At 41.4% G+C, this 23,501-nt stretch overlaps 1 protein-coding gene across 1 annotated transcript in view; it reads left to right on the top strand.

Annotated features, from left to right (window-relative positions):
- The window catches only part of PHEX (phosphate regulating endopeptidase X-linked), a 197,016-nt gene that overhangs the window by 146,831 nt on the left and 26,684 nt on the right, over positions 1-23,501 (top strand). The window contains exons 15-16 of the mRNA XM_081221774.1: positions 2,894-2,952; positions 22,602-22,656. Coding sequence (XP_081077900.1) covers positions 2,894-2,952; positions 22,602-22,656 — 114 coding nt within the window. The remainder of the gene's footprint in view (positions 1-2,893; positions 2,953-22,601; positions 22,657-23,501) is intronic.

The raw sequence follows: 23,501 nt of genomic DNA, 5'->3' as shown, positions 1-23,501 counted from the left end.
CTGTCAGCTGGGAGCCACTCTTAGCTCCTAGAGGACTCTCTCCCCACTCCTTGCATGTGGCTGCTGCATGTCACAGCCAGCCACAGCATGTCAAATCCTTCCCACCCTTGGAATCTCTCTGACTTCCCGTTCTGCAACATCTCTTCTGACTTTCTCCCCTGTTGCATCTCCAGGATTCCAGCCAGAGAAGGATCCCCACTTTTAAGGACTCATGTGATTAGATTGGGCCAACCTGGGATAATCTAGGATAATTGCTCTAGTTTAAGCTCCTTGACCTTAATTCCATCTGCAAAGCCCTTTTTGCCATGTAATATAACATATTCACAGGATCCAGGGAGTAGGTCATGGACATTTTTTTGGGGGGGCGCATAATATTACCTACTACCGGTAGTGACATTAGGGCAATAAAAGTGCTTTCCCTGTACTTTTCTCCTCAGAAAAGTAAGCCAGCCAGTAAATGTGTGTCAAACATTAGGGTTTATTGAAATACTCATCCTAAATTTGAAGGAAAAGACTATACATTTTATGGAAGTGAGTACAGGTTTCAGCTTTGACAAGAGGAGGCACTCTTTTTTGATTTCCAGTGATGTCTCCAGTATAATATAATGCTTAAGAGAACTGAAGTCAGACAGACTAGACTTTGTGCGAGTATATAATGCTTGTAAGTCTCATTGTCCTCTCCTGTGAGATAGGCTAATCCTGTAGTTTCTATGGGGAAAACCTATGATACAAAGTGAGTAGGGGCTTCCCTGGTGACGCAGTGGTTGAGAGTCCGCCTGCCGATGCAGGGGACACGTGTTCGTGCCCCGGTCCGGGAGGATCCCACATGCCGCGGAGCGGCTGGGCCCGTGGGCCATGGCCGCTGGGCCTGCGCGTCCGGAGCCTGTGCTCCGGTGAGAGACCCGTGTACTGGGGAAAAAAAAAAAAAAAAAAAAGAAAGAAAGTGAGTAGGATGTGGTAAGTGCTCTGTGAATGTTAGCTGCTGCTGCTGCTACTACTAGTGATAATAATAGGATGACAGTCATGGACTTCTTTATAAGGGGAGAAGGTATGGGTGGACCAACTAGAATCCACACTTGGATTTCTTACCAGTTTCATGTTAGTCTGACATAAATTATTAGTCTGACATAATTCTATTAGAATTGGTAAAATTGGTAAAATGATTGTTCTGAAAAGGGATTTATAGAAGTTTATTTTGAGCAGTTTAGCTTAAGACAAATGCTTGGTTTTAATCATAAAGGGCAGTGCCTGAAACTCACAGGCATCTAAGTCAGGGGTCAGCAAACTATGGCTTGAGGGCTAAATCTTGCCTGCTGCCTGGTTTTGTACAGCCCATGAGCTAAGAGTGATCTTTAGAGATAAATGTCTGTGGTTGATTTGATGGTAGGAAGCACTAACTTTGAACCTCAAAGCATAATGTTCTCCTGCCCCTAAGGAATTTCATTCTTCTCATTAATAGGCCTGTATTACCAAATATTGTACTCGATTATTATTTTTTTAAGGGAACTTTATTATTTTTTTATTTATTTTTGGCTGCCATTGGGTCTTTGTTGCTACGCGCGGGTTTTCTCTAGTTGTGGTGAGCGGGGGGGCTACTCTTCATTGTGGTGTTGGAGCTTCTCATTGCGGTGGTTTCTCTTGTTGCGGAGCACGGGCTCTAGGCGTGCTGGCTTCAGTAGTTGTGGTTCGCAGGCTGTAGAGCGCAGGCTCAGTAGTTGTGGAACACGGGCTTACTTGCTCCACGGCATGCGGGATCTTCCTGGACCAGGGCTTGAACCCGTGTCCCCTGCATCGTCAGGCGGATTCTTAACCACTGCGCCACCAGGGAAGCCCTGTTCTAGATTATTATATTTTGACTTTCATCAATAAAATTTTATAGAAAAGTTTCTCTCGCTATAGAAGTACCTATATAGCGTCCTTGATTTTTCCTGTTGGTCCATGAAATGACTAAATGTTTGCCATCTGTTTACAGAAGAAATTCGCTGAGTCTGATCTAAGTAACTTCCTGTGCATTTAAAATGCAATGTAGACTCTTCATAGCTGGAAGGTACTCCCAAGGTATCTTAATGCCATACCTTACTTTTATAGCTGAAACTGAAGATAGGCCACTTTTTCACCACAACCCGGCTAGTTAGTGATAGAGGCAGGATGAGCCATTAGATTTTTTTTTTTTTTGCGGTACGCGGGCCTCTCACTGTTGTGGCCTCTCCCGTTGCGGAGCATAGGCTCCGGACGTGCAGGCTCAGCGGCCATGGCTCACGGGCCCAGCCGCTCCACGGCATGTGGGATCCTCCCGGACTGGGGCACGAACCCATGTCCCCAGCATCGGCAGGCGGACTCTCAACCACTGCGCCACCAGGGAAGCCTGAGCCATTAGATCTTTTGGTGCTTAAATCAGTAAACTTTCTACTGGAGCAGGCAGACCCTCTAGGTACCGTGGTTGTGCTTTATTATCTCTCTTTACATGGACTTCTATGTTGTCACCAATTTCAAACCTTTAATGGACAGGTCAGAGGTGATGCAGCATAGAAAACTCAGCTGTCCCATGGACCCATTGAACAGGGCCAGGCAAACATCAGCTTGTGGCTGTGTTTCCATCTGTGGGGAGATCCCTTTAGGTTCTAGAATATTTCATTAAAGCTGTTTCAGAAGCCCTGGTGCTTTTTTACATTACGTTAGTAACAGTGAATAACCAGGCATGTTCAGTTTAGGATGAGATTGTTCATTGAGCAGAGCAATAACCCTAAACTGAGGTGATAATTTCCCTGTGTGTCGAGCTTCCCCATTGTTCCCTGGTTATTTGCTAATAAATCCCGCCACTTTGTATGTGTTTCACTGCCCTCCTGCCTGGATAATGATGATCACTTGGTGGTGGTGGTTTCTCTTTCTACAGGTGGTTTACAAATCCAACAACTGTCAATGCCTTCTACAGTGCATCCACCAACCAGATCCGTGAGTACCGGTTCCTTGTCTCCTTGTTAATGTGCTACAAAATGGACGGAACTTTTCCATGACTGACTTAAGAGTAGGGCATTCTTTATTTCCTCCCAGCAGTGACCAGGTATGTTGGTGAAGGAAGTTTGTTTCCCTACCCATATGTCCAATTTTCCTCATTCTCTGTACCTTATAAGTTTTTTTTAAAAAGCTTTATATAACCATTAAGTTAAAAAAAAAGGAACTACAGTAAATAAAACTGCAGTGATGTTGGCCATGAAAAGGAACAAGCTTCCACTTTTCTTTCATAACGTTCTTACTGATTTTTGTTTTATTTATTACTAGGATTGATGGGAAAAATGAGCAGGTAGCTGGGGAGAATTTGGAAGCTGTTAGAAAAGCTTTGAAATGCTTTAATTAATCCTGGGATGTAAAGTCTTGAGTTTCTTTTATTTACATGTATTAGGTACATAATTATAACTACGATGATAAGTTAAAAAATTATTAAAGGTCAGATTGGCACAAATTAAAAATCTAACAGCACCAAATGTTGGCGACAGGGGCACATACTGCTGGTGGAAGTGTACATCGGTTCACCCACTTGCTGCACAATTGGGCAACACCTAGGAAAGCCAACTATGGGCATGCATGTCTGTGAATGTCACTTGAGCTCTTGACATGTGCACTAATGCTGTTACTCAAAGTGTGGTCCGGTGATTATTAGCAACAGAGTCCCAGGGAAACTTGTTAGAAATGCAAAATCTTGGGCCTCACCTTAGACCTGTTGTTCACAAACCCTGGACGTGGGGCTCAGAAATCTGTTTTATTAAGCCCTCCAGGTGAGTCTAACATAGTTGGGGAAGCAGTGCCCTAGAGAAGTCTCACATGAGGAGGCCCATGTGAGAATGCTTACAGCAGTGTTGTTTATAATAGCAGCAAAAGGGAATAACCTATGTGGCCCTCCAAAGGAGAATGCATCAAAATGTGTCATGTTCACCCAAGGGCATGCCAGACAGTGGCGAACAATGAGTGACATGTATTAACGTGGATGAAGTTCACAAATAATAGGTTGTGTGTGTGGGAAAAAACAACTTGGAAAAATATGTGGAGGATGATATCATATAAATAGAGTTCAAAAGCATGCAGAACACTTCTGTATAGTGTGTAGAGGTACATCCACATGTAGTAAAAGCCTGAAGACGTTGACGAGAATGGCAGAGCCCGAGTGCAGGCTGGCGGTGACCTGCCATGGGAGGGCGGGCTGCTGCTGCACGTCTTCCGATGCCCCCTTCACTCCCTTGCGTGGTGAGCACCTCTAATCTCATGGTTTTAAGCATGTCTCTAAGCTGTTTGTTGAGCACGGGAGATGGAATTTATAAGGAGTTGCTCCCCTTGATTGTGCCCTCACCGTCTCTCCCCGAGCCCCTGTAATAGCCTCCTCACTTGCCTCCCTCCTTCTGAACTTATCCCCCTTTGGTCTATTCTAAATATAATATCACAGCCATTTTAAGATGTCCTACAGCCATCTCATGCCCCTCCTTTGCTCAGAACCCGTTATCAGCGTCCCATCTCACATAGAATAAAAGCCAAATTACTTGAAATGGCCCCGAGGCCTCTTATGACGCTGCCTTTATCTCCCCTCTGTTCCAGCCATGCTCGCCTCCTTCCTATTCCTAGAGCACGAGACACTCTTCCTTACAGCATTTGTACTCGGGGTTCTCTTTGCCTTGGAAAACTTCTCCAAGTGATCTGCATGGTTCGTGCTCCCACTTCCTTCAAATCTTTGCTTGAATGCCACCTTCTCAGTGAGGCTTCCTGTCTACCCACTTGTGGTAGGTCCTCTGTGCTGGCCCTCATCTGACAGGACTCCCTGGCCAGAGGGGACAGCCCACTCCCAGCAGGCACACCTTCTTAGGGTCGCCCTCGTGTGGCCACCTTGCAGAATGGCAGCCGCTTCTGGACTGGTCTGGGAGAGTAGTGAACAGGAAAACAGTTAGCTGGCAGTGCATTATTATCATAAAAATACCATTGCTTTCTCCGCCCACCAGCTTTATTGAGGTATAATTGACAAATAAAAATTTTATATATTTAAAATATACAACGTGATGCTTTGCTATAGCTCTGAGTTGAGAAGTAAGCTGCATGTGTTACACGGGAAATTATGATATTTTAGATATTACTTATAAATACTATTTATATATAATAATATAGGTTATATTTATATAACATGAATTATACCAATATCAATTGGAATAACTTACTGGGTGATAGAAAATTCTTTAAATTATCTATTTTAAAAGAAAATGCTTTACTTTGTACATGCAAAAGATTATATATAACATGCTAGAACACATAAAGTTACAAAGTATATAAGAAAACATATGATAAAATAAATATACGTTCATGAACCCACCACCCATCCAAGAACTGGAACTTTCCTGATGTCATTGTCTCTGTGCTCCTCCTCATCCGTTTCCTCCTCCTCACCAGTGATGTAACCACTATTCTGATTTTTGTGTTTATTATTTTCTTGCTTTTTTGAAAAATAAATTTTAAACCATATGTATCCCTAAGCAATATACTGCTTATTTTTACTTATTTTTAGCATAATAAAAATGGTATTATATTGCATGCAATCTTAAGCAATTGTGCTTTCATTCAACATGTTTGTAAGATTCATCCATGTAGCATGTGGCAGTAGGTTTTTCATTTTCACTGCTGTGTAACATTCCATGTGTGACTGTACCCCAGATTACTTATCTGTTCTACAGACCTAAGCGTTACCCTTTCCCCCAGTTTTTGCTATTATGAACTACGTTGCTCTGAATATTCTCATACATGTCCCCTGAAACAAGTGTTCGGGCTATATACTAGGAGTGGAATTACTGGCTTGTAGAGTATGCAAATATTCAACTTTACCAGATGACACCAAATGTTTTCCAGAGTGAGTGTTCCAAAGTACAGAAGTGTTTTCACCAGCTCTCATTTTCATCACTTCTTGGCATTGGTAGACAAAATTTCATCAATCTGGTGAATGTAATAGATCAGTTCTTATGCTAGACAAGGCACTGAGGTAGACTCCTCAGCAGTGCTTCCACACTGGCTTTCCAATGTCAGTGAATACTCACTGCTCTTGGGGGGTTTAAATCCTGCCTCCAGGATTCACCCCTGCTCAGCCTGTTTCTTTCTGGGAAGAGCTGATCTTATCAGAGGTTTACTGAGGAAGCAACCATTTCAGGGTAACCCAGTGGTTTCTCTAAAGCTTATGAGCAGAGGGGGTTTGGAATGAACAATTTGAAGCAGTGTTTTAATTAAGAGATTCAAGCTGTTTCTGTTTTCCTAATGACCAGTGCTTGCTCTCATTGTAAATCACATTCCCAGGCAAGATGACAAGGAATCCTGTGGGTGACTTTTTTTTCTCCCTCCTTTCTGATTTTCCGGACTATAAATTAAGACAGGTGGAGTTCCTTATACATTTCCCCACTGGGTTTCCTGGGACTCCCCCCAGCCCCCAAGTACCACCTTTTTGCTTCACTGAAGAAGTGAAAAATGGAGGTGATTTTCTAAAATGAACATCTTTATTGATTAGGGGCTGATTCTGACAGCATGTGGCCATCTGTTTAATTGGGTTTCACATCTAAGATGTAACTATACTTAGTAACGTGATTTATGAGAATTTCATTCAGTTCGCATTATCATTTTCTGATTTATGCCATTTAAGTCAGCTTCTGCATGCAGTAGAGACTTGAGTAGAAAATAGAAAAACCTGTAGGGTGTTTGTTTGTTTGTTTTGGCAAATCCATGCCTATATGTGAAGCCCTATGATTTGTGGTGATCTTTCAATGTTAGATTTTTTCAGGGTGGTTATAGCTTTTTATTTTTCTACCCTTGTCAAGCTGGGTAGCAATGTCTTCAGACACAGAGTGTAGTGTGAAATAATGATGATTTAAGTCTGCTGTACTGGGAGTTATACTCAGGAGCTGTTGCAGAATTTAATTATATTTGACCTGATAAGGTGGTTAAACAGGAAAACAAGGAGCTGAGGTTATTGGTGCCTAAGCTTGTGCTTCCCTAACTCTGTGATAAATGCAAAGCTGGTCCTCGTGCTTTTATTTTATTTTATTTTTTTTGGCCATGCTGTGTGGCATGCAGGATCTTAGTTCCCCGACCAGGGATCCAACCCGTGCCCCTTGCAGTGGAAGCACGGAGTCGTAACTGCTGGACCTCCAGGGAAGTCCCAGGTCTTCCTGCTTTTAGTAGGAAGACACAAGCTCGATGGGAGGCCTTGAGTGCCACTGATTTAGTTGCATGACCTTGGTCAAGGTGTTTCTCCTTCCTGACCCCTCTTGTCCTCATCTGTCACATGTTGAGGTTACCCAGTCCACAGAGTTTTTGGTAGGATTTAACAAGATCAATTTGAAAAGTGCCAGCATATTGTCACGGTCAGGGTTTTGTATATCAAAAACTGGCACGCCCGCCACTAATGCCTGGGATAGCCAGTCTGTCACGGGATACACAGCCTAATATGAAGATTGTGGGGGGGGCGTATTTTGAACTTTTGTTCTCAGAGGTTTTATACATTAAAACAGTATTTTTGTGCATTAAACAATTACATCTCATTTGGAAAAGTATTTGGCAGTTTGTTGATGTCTCCTATCACCCAGAAATTCCACTGTTGATAAGATGAATGGATCCTGATACCCACCAGGAGACATGTACGCAAATATTCATGGCAGCTTTATTCATAATAGCAAAAATCTGCAAAGAACCTAATTTCCATCAACAGAAGAGTAGGTAAACAAATTGTGCTGTATTCATACAATTGAATATTGCACAGCACGGGAAAAGAACAAAGTGCTGCATGCTGCAGTGTGTAAGAATGCCGCTGACTTAATGGTGAGTGAAACACTGCATGATTCCATTCGTATGAAGTTCAGGAACAGGCAAACAAATCTGTGATCTAAGTGATAAAAGTTAAAATAATGGCTTCCTTTGTTTTGGTGGGTATTGACTGAGAGGGGGCATAGGAGACATTACCTTGATCTGGGAGGTGGTTGCACAGGTGATACTTGTGTAGAACACTCACTGTGTTGTACCGTTCAAATTTGTTCCTTTACTGTATGTATGTAACACCTCAACATAAACAGTAATACCCCCATTATCCCTTATAAAATTTTAGAATAGCGTGTAGCATGCATAGACATTTGGGCTTATGACACTTCACCTCAGGCCAAGCTGCCAGAGGTGTGGACGAGGGATCGGCAAATGTTTTCTATAAAGGGCCAAATAGTAAATATTTTTGGCTTTGCAAGCCATATGGTCTCTGTTGCAAATTCTCATATTTATATTTGCCATTGCAGCCATAGACAATTCATAAACAAATGAGCGCGGCTGTGCTCCAGTGAAACTGTTTACTTGGCTGTAGTTTGCCAATCTGTGATGTGGAGCACTGCGAGAGGATGGGATCTAGGGAGCCTCGCAGCGTGTTTCTGACCCAGCTTCCGAAATACTTTGCATCTAATCAGGTGGTCGTACGGGAGGCGGGAGGGTGAGCCTGGGGGGGAGCCGCTTACATTTGGTTCTCATTTCCGCTAATATAGACTGGGCTTTAGAATCAAATTCAGTTCATGTATTCAGTGTCCGCGTGTATCTGCATAGTGCCTTATTTCAATATTAGTGTTTTATCTTCATAGGTCTCAAATCATATCAAGGAATTATTTTAAGCAAACAAAACCTTGGCTTGAAAACAAGCAAGGCCTAAGGGCTAAAACCAATGATTTTTTATTATCTTTGCTCTTATACGCAAGGGATTTAGTTGCCTCAGTTTAATCACAGATACTCTGCTAAAGAAGATAAGCCTTTGTGCAGAGGCTGGGCTAACGCTGGCATCAAACTATAAAATTAATCCTGAAATCAAACATAGATTTGTTTTGCTGTTAAGGAAATAACTGTGTTTCAGACTGGTAGAATTTCTCATACTTTGCTGACTCTGCCTAAAACCATAAAGTAGAAGCCAAGTTAGCAAATACTCACCTGTGGCCTCTACTGGACTTTAATGAAATTAAATCCCTGAATCCACTTGACAATCTATTTGGGGAGAATTGGAAAATAATCTCCCATAGTTTTGGAGCTACAAGGAAGGAAACTTAAGTGGCCACCTAATCCAGACTTCTCATTATCTAGAAGAGATCCTGACAGAGCAATTCTTAGTAATTTTTTCGCCTTATTCACTTAATATTTATAGAGCCCCCAGTGATTCTCACTTCCTGTGTGTTCACACCCCTGTGTAGTCTCTCCAACACTGGATAAGCCTGATCTCTGTAACTAATAGGATACTGTGGAAATGACAGGGTGTGACTTCTGAGGCTAGGTCATAAAGGACATCTGGCTTCTGCCTCGCTCTCTTGGATTGATCACTCTGGGGGAAGCCAGCAACCATGTCATGAGGGCCCTCAGGAAGCTGGTGGAGAGGGCCACATGTGAAGGACCTGAGGCCTCCTGCCCATGACCAGCACTGTGTGCGCATGCCATCTTGGAAGCTTATCCTCCAGTCCAGCCAAGGCTTCAGATGATTGCAGCCCACGCTGACATCTTGACAGCAACTGCTTGAGAGACCCTGAGACAGACCACACAAATAAGCTGTTTCCGAATTCTTGACCCAGAGAAACTGTGAGATAGTAAATGTTTATTGTTTTGAGCCACTATGTTTTGAGATACTTTGTTATATAGCAAGAGATAAGTAATACAGACATTACAACTTCCCAGGTACTGAGTTCAGTGCTAGGTTTTTAATATGGTATGGTGTAGTGGTTAAGAGTGTGGGCTTTGATTTTTAATCCTGGCTTGGCCACTGATAACTTGGAACCTTGGGCATGTTACTTAACTTCTTTAAGCCTCAGTTTAATCATCTATAAAATGGAGATAATAGTAGTGACTATCCTATAGGGTTGTTGTGAAGATTAAAGGTGATAATATATACAAAATGCTTGGAAGAGAAACTGGTTTGTAGTAGGTAGTCAATAAATCTTAGCTGTTAGGATTCCTTGCTTTTGAGAAGTGGGGAGAGACAGACTTGTTAGCAGTCATTTATAAGACATCATGGTGAGTGTGCAACAGAAGGCTGTGCAGTGCATCCTGGGAGCCACAGAGCAGCGTGTTAATTATCTAGGGGAGTGAAGGTTGGCTTCACGGTGAAAATGGCATTTGAGTGGGCTTTGAAAGGAGAAAAATTCTGTAGACAAAGTAGGTAGGTTGGGACATGCAGAAGTACTGGCTGGTGCAAAGGCAACACACGCGGAGCATGGAGCAGGAACGGGTGGTGAGATGCTCACAGTTGCTGGGGCACAGAGTGCATGTGGTAGGCGGGGGATGGGGCACAAGGCATGATGTGAGGGGAAATGTAGCAGAAGTAGATGAGGACCTTGTAAGCCATACTGAGGCACAGGCCATAGGGAACTGGTATAGTTTTCTTTGAGAAGCAAGAAACTTCATTTTTGTTTCCTTGGTCTTAGTCTTAAAGATCATGGCTTGGAGAGGGGAAAGATTGAGACCCCCTGTGCCAGCTAGGAGTTTGGCAGGTGGTTCAAGAGAAGGATGAGGAGGGTCTAAACCTAGGCAGTGGCAGCGGTGAGGGGAAATAGGGAGTGGGTAAGTTAAATCCCAAAAGATTGTTCTCAAATAATTGTGTAGTGATAATACAGGTAGTTTCCCAACTTTTCCACTGATGCTTTGAAGGACTCCCATAAAATGGAGAGTATAATAGTTCTGTGCAGCTAGTCTTCACTGAGAACCATTAATGTGCCAAGCATTATGCTGGATACTTTAACATATATTATCTCTAATCTTCAGTAGGTCTATAAGCTTGGTATTGTGGGCCATTTTACAGAAGAGGAAACTGAAGCTCAGGGAGGCCAAGTAACGTGCGAAAGAGCACACAACTAGTAAGTTGCAGAGATGGGAGTATAACTCAGCTTCTCTGATTACGTGCTCTAGGTCTTCAGCCTATACTGTTCAATGCCAGATAAGAAATGTGAGAATTACATGAAATGATACATGTGAACACACTGTGAAAGCATGGTATAATTGTATGTTAGAGTAATCATTATATTCTGCCCTCACCCATGTGGTGGGGGATTGTTTGTTTGGTATGGAAACAAGATATTAAAGGATGTGGGGACAGCCAGGGGATGAGGATCAGAAGGTCAGGTGGTCTCCAGGTCGTGCTGATTTCATGTCTTAAAGGGCTGTTGCATCAAGCAGCAGTTGATTATTGCCATCTCTAAGAGTGCTGTTCTCTGCAAGCCCTTTGGCTATGACCGTGATCTCCTTCCATCCTTGGATTCCGATGGGGTGGGGACGTTATTTGAGAGATTTCATAAGCTACCTTAACAAGAATATTTTGAGCTACTCTCCCAAAATGTTTTCCTTCACAAAATTTACTCTGAAATTAAAAAAAAATTATGTTAGTTGAAGTTAAGTCATGAGCAAAGTTCAAATAGTTCACAGAATTGCCACATGATGCACTTAGCAAGGTTCTGGGACACCTGCTACAACTATTTTCAGTTGCTCTTGTCATGGTCTAGTCAAGGACTCTGGACGTCCTAAAACAGCCCCATGTCTCTGAGGCCCGACCAAGGAGGTGGCTGAGAATGACATTCTGGGTAGTGCCACCGAGGGACAAGCTGCCTTTAAGTGGGAAGCCCTGCAATCTCATGGCATTCCTGTAACTGTTGAGTCCCAGGACCGATGCCTGGAGGGACGCATTTACCACCTGCTGTGCACTTGTGAAAACACTCTCCTGGGGCAGGACACATGGTGTTTCCAGACAGAGGACTGGGCAGGTTCACTGCAGGGCTGGTAGCAGAAAGCAAAGAATGGCTTTCAGGGTCAGTTTGATTCAAGAGGTGGGGGGTGAGTGGGACACACACTGGGAGCGACCTGGCTGTGAGCCCGAGTGAGGAGAGCATCAGGAAGCTGGAAAAGAGCCATGGCCAGGGAGTCAGGGAAGAGTCTCACTAATTGGTCTTGAAGGTCACAGTCTCACTTGTCCTCCCTTGAAAAAAATCAATTGTCTTTGACCCTTATTGCAAAAGTAGTTCACATTTGTTGTGGAGAATCTAGAAAATTTTAGATAAGCTAAAAATATTTTTTAAGTTAATGATAATTTAAAAATAGCTACAGTTAATAATTTTGTTGAATCTCTCTCAAACTTATGTTTATCTACATACTTAAAAATTGAAATTAACTATGGATTCGTCCAGTTAAACTGTTTTTTCCCACTGTAAGTTGTAACAAGTATTTTTTTTCATTTGTTACATATTCTTCTAAGTTACCATGCAGAGTATTCCACCAAATAAAAGCACCTTAATTTCTTTAATTTCCTACCAAAAGACATTAAGGCTGTTCCACTATTGTTTAAAAAAGCCCAAAACTCTGTGATGAGTTTTGCGGCTAAGTCTCTGTGCAAATCTGAGACTGTTCTTTAGGGTAGATTCCTAGATGTGGAGGAATTGCTGAGTCAAATGGTATGCTCAATTTAAGAGATTTAAAAATATATATTATCCTACTTCTCTTGAGAAAAATGGTACCACTTTATATTTTCATTAACAATAGATGAGATGGTTTTCTTTTACCATCGTAAAATATACTGTTAGGCATCAAAAAGATACTGTTGGAGGAGATGAATAAAGAGACTCAGTTTTTTTCTTTTCTTTTCTTTTTTTTTTTTTTTGGTCTAATTGATAAAGGGAAAATGTTAGTCACATTTTCATTCTTGAGACCATTATCTCACCCCCAGATATGGCTCACTGACCCCACACAGGCATTTGTTGAGCATCTGCTGTTTTCCCAGGCCTGGACTGAACATCACTTCCTCTAGTGTCAGTTTTGAATACCTAGGACAGCAGTTGTGTGCATGAAAGGACTTGTTGGTACGTGAGTAGAGTATGAGATACTGAGTTGCATAGTGGTTTTCAAAGTGTGGCCCCTGGATCAGCAGCATCAGCATCACCTGTGATAAAAGGGCCTGACCTGGTCCCATCCCTGACCTACCAAATCAGAAACTCTGGGGGTGCGCCCAGCAATTTATGTTTTAAGAAGATTTTAACCATCAAACCTCTACTAGATGCTGAAATTCGAGAACTGCTGAGCTATAAAATTGCAGTTCAAATGCAAAAGAGGTCAAACTTGGTTGGGTAAAGGTAAGGAGGCTAACTTGTCCTGGTTTGCCTGGGATTGTCCCAATTTTAGCACTGAAAGCTCCACATCCCAGGAGCCCCTTCAGGCCTGGGCAGTCAGGGATGGTTGGTTATGCTGGTAAAGAAGAAGGGGTTCTCTTTGTTGCAGCCTCGAGGTAATTCTGGCAGGAAAAGAATAGAAGAGCCAGAAGAGAAGATTTCAAGATGGAGGGCAGATTTTAGAAGCTGCTTTCAGCTTGTCAGTTCTAGGCTGATAGATATGGTGGCAGGAGGTTACCTGCAGGAAGCCAGCAGATGGCTAGGGCATCTTGCTGGATCCCTTGACATGAGTCACAGCTGTTAGAACTTGATATTTTCTGGAAAGGGGAGGGTTGGCATTTACCAAATTACTGCAAGATGCCAAATTGAAAAAAAAACCACTATTAATCTTAGCAGTGAGATGACAATGAAATCCCTTTACAGCAAAAAACATAACGAAAAGTGCTTTGTAATTGCAGCAATTTCCATGTCCCTACTGATGGCCCCCTAGATTCTGAAGACTGGTATCCGGCTTATCTGATTATAAGAACTAATCCTGAATAAGATGTAACACTCATTCTCTCTTAGAGTGAGCATTCATCCTGGATTTTCCAAAGCAGTTGCAATTAAAACTGTTTTTGTCCTTTTGTACAATCATAATTTATAAGCCGTGTAAAATTTCAGTTTTGAAAGAATAGTCTGCAAAATTATAATAAAAATATCTAGTCATATGTTACAAGCACAGTGTTGAGGAGCAGTGAAGAGAGGAGAATGAGACAGGAGGGCTGATTTATATACATCACTTTTCCTAAACCAAGATTTCTGAACTTGTTTACATATTAGAATCATCTGGGGAACTTTGAAAACATACTGCTGCTCAGGGCTCCATCCCAGACACTGTGACTTGATAGGTCTGGGGCAGGGGCTTGGACATGGGTATATTTTAAAAACTTCCCGGAGGGATTCTAATGTACAGTTGGGGTTGAAAATCCTTATTCTGATCTAAGCCAGTGGGTCTCAACTAGGAGGCACCAAAATAACTGGGGGCCTGTTGAAAACTCTGGACCCTACTGATCTTACAAATTTTTTACCCATTAGCGCACACATATGTACAGGTAACCCCTTTCCCAAAACACGCCTATGCATCTACTCCCATGTATCCAGTATTTCTTTACTGACTTTAAAAGACATTTCAATTAAAAATACACTTTTAGAGAGCTTTGGTATCAGTTCACCTTCCTGTTTAGACTTTGCAAAATGGATTTTTTTTTCTAGTTACGTCCTTTCCCCCTCACTGGATTGTAGGTTCTCTGAGGACGTTTGTATGTTCAAAACTTACCTGTGTGGCTTGGAACATCATAGGTGCTCAGTAAATGTTAGTGTTCACTGATTATTTATGGAAGTTGCATCATCATAACCAAACCAAACTTCTCCCAGTAGTTTTTATGATGGTATTTAAATATATTAACATCTCCAAAATTAGGGTCATAAACTATGTTCACTTAGTGAACTATATAGAACTTGGAGCTATTGGGCAGGACAAGTAAAATAAACAAGTCAGCAGAATTAACTACAAGTGAATCTCACCAAGAAGTATAATAATGTTGCTAAGATGGTACATCAGCAGTAAGCCTTGGAATGTAGACTGGTACATGGATTAGTTCAGTAATATAAGCATATACTTGACGCTTTTGAAAATAACTGTCATGGCATGTACTAGAATAAAGTCACATTAATACACCAATAAATCCATGCAAAAGACCAAACATTCTGTTATTTGACAAGACTAATAATATAATACAATGTATTGATACAGTCAGCCCCTCAATAAAAGTATCACAAACACCCATAGTGATACACACTCAATGGAAAACCCAAGTACCTCTCTGGGGAAAGCACCTACAGCAAATATGGAAACAGATTTAATTAAACAGTTGAGTGTGCACATTGGCCTACACATTCTCAAGCCCACTGGATTCTCCTTTAGAACCTCCCCCCTGTCAACTTCTTTTGGACTGAATTTACTTTGTCATTGGCCCCTGGCTGTGCCACTTCTGCCCCCGAGGCCGCTGGAGAGATCCTAACTGAACAAATTCAAATAATGCTACTTCCTTGAAAGGAGTCAAAAGAGAGACTGAATTTAAGAGTGAACTGCTCCCAAATTTAGATGGAGTTTGAGTTGCCTTGCACCATACAGTTGGCCCTCCATATCTACAGGTTTCATCCGAAGGTTCAACCAACTGAGGATTGAATTCCACCCTTGGATATGGAGGGTATTAGTAAATTTTCAAAGGTTTGATGGAGAGAAAGGGAAGAAGCAGGTGCTCTGGGTTTTGAAGACTGGTATTGAAAGTTGGAGGCCTCCCATCTTGTTAAATCTGACCAAACACGGAAACAGCATGTTTCCAGTCTGACTACAGTTGTCTTAAAATAATCACCATTTGTGGGCTTCCCTGGTGGCTCAGTGGTTAAGAGTCCACCTGCCGATGCAGGGGACAAAAATCACCATTTGTAAGTGTCACTATATAAAAAACAAAACCCAAAACTTACAAGTAACAAAATGTTGGAAGAAAATGCTTTCAAAATACTTGCCACATGATAACTTTCTTGAACCATACACTTATGGATATGGAACTTAAAATTAACGTGGCAATTATGTGAAAGCATACAAAGAATGTAGGGAAATGAGATGATCTTCATTCAGTATTGTTAGGACCAAAGGACTCTGATCTAAATCAGTATTTTGTGTGATTTTCTCTTTGTAGCATATGCCATAAAACCATAAAAGGGAAAATATACTACTTTTTTTTTTTTTTTTTTTTTTCAGTACGCGGGCCTCTCACTGTTGTGGCCTCTCCTGTTGCGGAGCACAGGCTCCAGACGCGCAGGCTCAGCGGCCATGGCTCACGGGCCCAGCCGCTCCATGGCATGTGGGATCTTCCCGGACCGGGGCACAAACCCGTGTCCCTTGCAACGGCAGGCGGACTCCCAACCACTGCCACCAGGGAAGCACAAAAATATCCTACTTTTATTCCTTGGTTGTACGGAGGGCTAAGAGGACATAGGGTGATGGGATTTGCATGGAGCTGGGCAGAGCTTTTCATCTTGTTAATATTTGCATTCTGATTAAGAGTTTATTGAAAAAAATGTGCAAACTTCAAAACCGCACTAACTCGGCCATGATTGTAAGGGAATGGAACCAACAGAGTACCTAATCTAGAAGGTAAAGGAAAACCAGAACTTGAATAATGGAACATAGCCCCATTCTGGTATTGAATATGGAAACTTCAAGAAGTAGCACATTGGTAGTACTAATAGTGTCGTGTAATGTTTTAGACTTTGGCTAACACGCACTCATAGTTATAGGTAATGTTTAACCCCAGTCACCGTTTAGAGTTTCACAAAGTGCAGATTCCATTCACTCAACAAATATTTATTGGGTGCTTACCACGTGCCAGGCATTGTTTTGGAGATATTGCAGTGAGAGAAAGGTAAAAATGAAAGTCCTTTTGTTATGGAGCTTGCATTCCAGTTGGGGAAAGACAGACAATACTTTATAAAGGATAAGTAAAATTTAGAGTATCATAGATGGTGGTATTATGATGAGATATAAAGCAAGAAAAGGGGGTAGAATAATACTTTCCATCTTTAAAAAGCACTAGGGAAGGCCTTAATGAGAAGGAGGTGACATTTGAGTAAATATCTGAAGCTAGTTTTGTACATAGTAGTGGGAAGTTCTGGGCTGGGGGGAGAGGGGTGGGAAAAAAGGGAAATTATTAATTTTTTTCCCATCTCTCCATACAGTTTGAACTCTCTATCCCTGAGGATATATGTTTGTTTTCTTAGGTCTGAGCTGTGGGACAATGGGCTAATTTTGGTTTTTTTCTCTATATTTGTCTATACTAAAAAACCTAATTAAGGTGATTTTACACTAGTAAAATGGACACTGAAACCCAGACACACTGAGGCATTTAACTTTTCCTGGAAAGATACAGCTACAGTTAGGATATAACTTTATGACTTTAAAGACCGACTAGTTGAACCTGACCCACTGAATGTGATCAGTTGTTTGGCAGTTGTGTCCTAAACAAAAGCACTCTATGGTCACCATTTTACTAAGATTCCAGCTAGGTAGGTTAGTCATTATTCATTGATAGAGTTATGAGAAACACCAGTAAAAACAAAAGGCTGACCCAAGTAGAAAGTCTAAAGCAGGCCTTGTGATTTTCCTACATACAGATTTGAGAAAGAGAATTTTTTGCTACCAAACAGTGAGGTTGTTACAACATATAGATACCAATATTTTCTTTTGTCAGAATTTTAGTGTTTGGAATTATTTAACCACAGTCTGTAGTTTTGCTTGAAATAGGAATTTGCTGGTGTTGACAAATGTATGAGCAAAAAACTACTATGTAAGCTTAGTTAACTATAAACTGTTTTGGGATAACCTTTAGGAGAAATTTCTGCAATACACACACCTGTTTATCTCTAAGAGCGTTCATTTTATTTTTTTAAATATTTATTTATTTATTTTTGGCTGTGTTGGGTCTTCGTTGCGGCATGCGGGATCTTTCTTTGTTGCGGCGCACAGGCTTCTCTCTACTTGTGGTGCACGGCCTCCAGAGTGCACAGGCTCAGTAGTTGTGGCGCGCGGGCTTAGTTGCCCCGTGGCATGTGGGATCTTAGTTTCCCAACCAGGGATCAGACCCGCGTCCCCTGCATTGGAAGGCGGATTCTTAACCACTGGACCACCAGGGAAGTCCCTAAAAGAGTTCATTTTAATTATACAAGTTGATTACCTTTGATTAATCAATATTTAAAACATTACATTTATGTCCAAAGCCCCTTTAACCACCCACCACCCCAAATCCCATTTATCTCCAAGAGGTAAGTAACCACTATGACCACTTTGGTATGTATTTTACAGACCTTTTCTGTGAATTTTCATACATATACTCAAACTGATAGGACAGTTATCTTAAATATATAAATGGCATTTATATATCTATATCTGTGCCTTGCTTTATTCCAACAGCATTTCTTCGAGAGTTCCCCATGCTAGAATATGGAGACCTGCCTCTTTCTTTTCATTTGCTGCACAGCAGTCCATAATGTGGTTATACCGTCATTAACTCATTCCCCTTCTGTTGAACATCTAAGTTGTCGCACACTTTTCTCAGTTACAGCAATGCAGCAATAAACATATTTAGCCATGGCACCACAGTGCATGACAGCCAGTGATTGGGCCGTGGTTCTTGAAGTGTGGTTCCCAGACCATCAGCATCACATCACAGGGGAACTTGTTAGTGATGCAAATTCCTAGCCACCACTCTGGACCTACTGACTCAGAAAGTCTGAGGGTGAGGCCCAGCAATCTGTGTTTCAGTAAGTCCTCCAGGTGATTCTGATGCATGACAAAATTTGAGAACCGCTGGTGGGAATATATATGTGTACATATACACATAGATGTGGACATACGTAGTCAGTTCTGCTATAATGTGACGTGGTCCTAAACATCACTGCACTATACAAAACTGTGCAGTAAAAGCCACAAGGCTTATGGGACAAATGGGGTTGGGGCACAACAATCAAAAACTATCAGTGACACGTGAAAACAAAAGCTAGGAGCCTAATAAAAACGATAGCACGGTTTTACACATGTTAAATGGGTAAATACATAAATGCTACAGTAAATATGGTGCTTTCCCTTAAAAAAAAGACCTGAAGTTTGCTTGGGGAAGTTGGCATTGGAGGGCTTGCAGCTTGTGAGTTACAGTGTAGCGGTGGAAGGAGGTTTATCTGAAAAGTTTTAACACCAGATGTGGATGGGTAGGGCTTCTAACACATGGGGGACAGAGGTAGCTGGTCCATGTTGGGATGTGTGCATTTTGTGTACTCTTAAGCAGCTCAGTTCATTTGGGTGCAATTTTCTGCTTTCATCTAGCATTTCTCATGGACAAAACTGTGCATAAGAAAATGTGAAATTGGAGTTATGTTCCAGTCTTTTCCCTGATACTTCAATCATGTTGGAACAAATTTACCTTTTCAATACAAGCGTTATAGCAGACCTGACTCTATATACCTATGCGTACATTTACACATGTAGTACACATAAAAGGACTCATACATGACAGAATGCTGTATTTACACTTAATATTTTTTTTGCTTAATAATATCTCTTAGAGCCTTTTCCTTATCAGCATGCAGTTACTAATTTTTTAAAATGGCATTTAAAGCATTGAGAGATGACTAAATTGCTTTCCAAAATGCTTGCAAGAATTTATATTCCCACCAACATGCTTCCTACACCCTGGCCAGTATTACGTATTATTAAATTTATGAATTTTTGCCAGTCCAATAGTTAAATTTCTCTTTCCTCCCTCTCCTTCCCTCTCTCCTATCTCTCATGTTCATATCTATGTGTACATATATACACACACACACTTACATTGTGAGGAATGTCTCCCCTAAGTATACTGATAGAAAAAGGAGCTTGAAAAGTGTGAAATAGGTGGTGAGGCAGTGCTGAAACGGGAAGAAGAGGAGATAAAATGGATATGCAAGAAAAGATAAGAAAAGCCTATTAAAAAGGGAGAGGAAAAGAAAGAGAATTCCCTTTCCATTTATTTAATTATTTTTCACTTCTACCTTTGCTAAGTAGAACTCATTCGCTTTATGAGATAAGATATTGAGTTGGCCCTGTTGGGATTTGATCTATCACTCTCGCCAGTTGACATCTCCAAAAATGCAGCTTAAACAGTTAATCCATTCACTTCAGCAAAATGGTCCTCAGGGCATCAGATTCTTCTGTTGATCAGTGTTGGGTTCCATGGCCCTGACAAGCTGCAAAGATACAGCTGATCAGGGGAGTGTGATGGCTGCGGTCTGCGAGTCTGGGGCCTCTAACAGCAACAGCAGCAGAAAGGATGCTCGTGCAGGTGTCAGATGTTTTCCTGTAAAGGGGTTGGCAATGGACATAAATGCTTCCAGCTGGGCACATTACCAAGCAGGAAAGCTATAATGATTTAATAATTAAGTCACATTGGTCTATGATCATTGTTCTTATTGGGAAATATCATTGCTTTTTGATGATATATTATGTGAGACAGAATTTTCATATAAACACTGATTTGCATATATATGTAATATATATTTGCATATATATATCCAAGTCAGAATGACTTACTAAAAGTAATCACCAAAAAGATGATGGAATATTGACGTAAAGATGCCAAAGATATTTAAGAAAATGTGGAAATTATGAAGATTAATATGACATTGCCCCTCCAGAGTCAGATGCATTTTCCTTTATGTAAAAGCAGCAGGAAGAGAGAGGACTACTAGCTGGATCCAGCTCTGTTTTACAATTAGGTTTTTGCACCCTGAAATCTCAAACTATGGTATTATTTAAAAAAATATAAATAGTATATGTATATAAATTACACAGAATTAATATTTCACTTCTAAATTAAGAATGTACTTTCCTACCCTCACTTCTCGTAGTGTCCTGTCTTGGAGGAGAGGTAGACAAATTGTTGAGAGGGAGAGAGGGAAGATAAAACATTTGAACTCGTAAAAGAGCTTTTAGTCTCCAGGGGCTTTGAGCAGTGGCTCTGGAGCAGGCAAGGATGTTGCAGAAGGTATCTCTCTCGCGCTCTCATTTTCTTTGTTACTATTCTTTGCATTCCCAGTTGTGATGACTTGTAAGTGCAGCTCCTAGGATCAGCCCCAGGGTACAAAATTTAGTGGTGAGTTGCAATGGCAAAGCAAAGCAAGGCATTTCTCCCACTCATCTGCACCCAGGGCCGGCTACATAATTTGTGGGGCTTAGTACAAAATGAAAATATGGGGACCTCTTTTTCAGAAAGCAGGAAAAAGTGCTGTAAAGGGGCTAAAATATATAGCTTTGTCCTGTCTTCTACAGCCTCTCTTTCTCTAGACTTGTCACAGTATTTTTTATTTGCTATTTAATACCGCTGTAAATTGTAAGAAAAATTAAAAATTTAAATCATCAGTGTAATTTTACCATTCATCTTTATATTGTGCAATGCCAAAACAAATACAGATATAAGAACTTTTCTTTAAGCAATATTTATTTATTTATTTATTTGGTTGCTCTGGGTCTTAGTTGTGGTAGGTGGGCTCCTTAGTTGTGTCTCGAGGGCTCCTTAGTTGTGGCTCACCAGCTCCTTAGTTGCAGCATGTGGGCTCCTTAGTTGTGGCACGCAGCCTCCTTAGTTGAGGCATGCGAACTCTTAGTTGCAGCATGCATGTGTGATCTAGTTCCCTGACCAGGGATCGAACCCAGGCCCCCTGCATTGGGAGCATGGAGTCTTATGCACTGTGCCACCAGGGAAGTCCCCAGGTATAAGAACTTTTAACTGAGATGTGGAATTGACGAAATTGTAGTTTGTATTTTCTAGCGTGTACATGGGTATGTATTTTCTTCTTGCCAGAACAGTGGAAACACTGCATAAAACTAACTCAGTTGGTTTTACTTCATTTCTTATATACATGTACATTCTACCAACACTCTCTACCTTTGGCTTACTGATGAGTAAGAAAGGACTGAAAGGAAAATAAACTATGGGTTGTTCTGGTTTTCCCTTTCCTTCTACGTCATCATTTCGGTATATGTGGTTGACCAATACAGGAGTAAGAAAGAGTATGACAGAGTTCCTTGGCCACTCGAGTTTCTTAGAATGCCACTGCTGCCCTTTGGTGATCAAAGCAAATTCTGCTTCCCACAGAAAGATCCCCAAGAGGGCTGTCAGAGCCCCCACATACTCAGTCCTAGATGTAACATGCTTACCTTGTACTCGTTTTGAGTCTTGCTGAATTCGTACATATTGTGGGTCTACTGGAGTTCTGCGCTCCCAGGGAGCATCTTGGATGCTACGTGCAAATGGAGCATAAAAGGAACCGTGGACAGGAATATTTTGCATGGCTGCTTTGCTCACACGCACGCTTTCTTGTCCCCTTGGTCTCCACTTCCAAAATCACATTCAAACATAAATTTATTAAGCATTTCATACAGTGACAGCAGAGCATTAATTCCATTGCAGGGTCCTTCTGCACGGGGGCCCCGTGTGACTGCATTGGTTGTGTGCCCATGAAGCTGGCCCTTTCTGTATCAGGGGAAGCCATAAGACAGCTGGAAGCCTCTTGCATGTGCTGTTTACGAAGGAACCCAGTTCACAGCAGCCTGGACACTGCCAATAGTGTATCCATGCAAAATAGTTTCCTTGAAACTGATGGAATGCACTGATTTCAAACTCAGTTGAATTAATATCATCTTAGAGATAGTTGGATCTCTTAGAAGGGGTCCCAGCTCCATGAGGAGTACCTTTAAGATGGGCCTTTGGAACTTCAGTGCCAAAGCTAGAACTAGGTACTCATCATTAAATCAATCCCTACGTCCCTTACAATTTTGTTTGTTTGTCTTTCTCCCAGGATTTCCAGCAGGAGAGCTCCAGAAGCCTTTCTTTTGGGGAACAGAATATCCTCGGTAAGTAAACTAATAAAGAAACCTGTTACTGACAAGTAACGAAGAACATGATGTTTTGGCAGAGCATAGAATATAAAGTCAAAGAAACAAAGCCAGAGGTTGTTCCTGAAAAAGAAGGCATGGAACCTGGCATGGGTCGGCCTCACTCTCGCCATGTTAGGTATTTGTTTTCTGATTCTTGTTGCCAGGGTGTATGACTGGGTAGGAAAGCCAACCTATACACAGGTAGCTTTCATTTTTTATGCATTTGTTCACTTATGCATTGACTCATACTAGAAAAATGTGGACCTTGAAGGACTGTTAGGATTCGAGTTGATGGTGATGGGTCCAGTACAATTCCAGAGGGAAGAAACAACGTGAGAAAAGGAAAGAAAATTGCTTTTCGAATAGCATAGAGTCTGGTTTGGCTGGTCCAAGTGTGATTCCTCCATCTTCCAAACGAGCAAAGTCGCATTTCTTTGACCATTCATCCATAGTCACATCTCCTCCTTTTTTTTTTTTTTTTTTGAATTTTATTTTATTTATTTTTTTATACAGCAGGTTCTTATTAGTTATCCATTTTATACATATTAGTGTATATATGTCAATCCCAATCTCCCAGTTCATCACACCACCACCGCCCCCTGGCCACTTTCCCCCCTTGGTGTCCATACATTTCTTCTCTACATCTTTGTCTCTTTTTCTGCCCTGCAAACCGGTTCATCTGTACCATTTTTCTAGGTTCCACATATATGCGTTAATATACAATATTTGTTTTTCTCTTTCTGACTTACTTCACTCTGTATGACAGTCTCTAGATCCATCCATGTCTCTACAAATGACCGAATTTCGTTCCTTTTTATGGC

Source organism: Mesoplodon bidens (assembly GCF_964165515.1).
Source record: "Mesoplodon bidens genome assembly, chromosome: X".
NCBI classification, from domain to species: domain Eukaryota; kingdom Metazoa; phylum Chordata; class Mammalia; order Artiodactyla; family Ziphiidae; genus Mesoplodon; species Mesoplodon bidens.
This window is presented reverse-complemented; position numbering and strand designations above follow the sequence as displayed.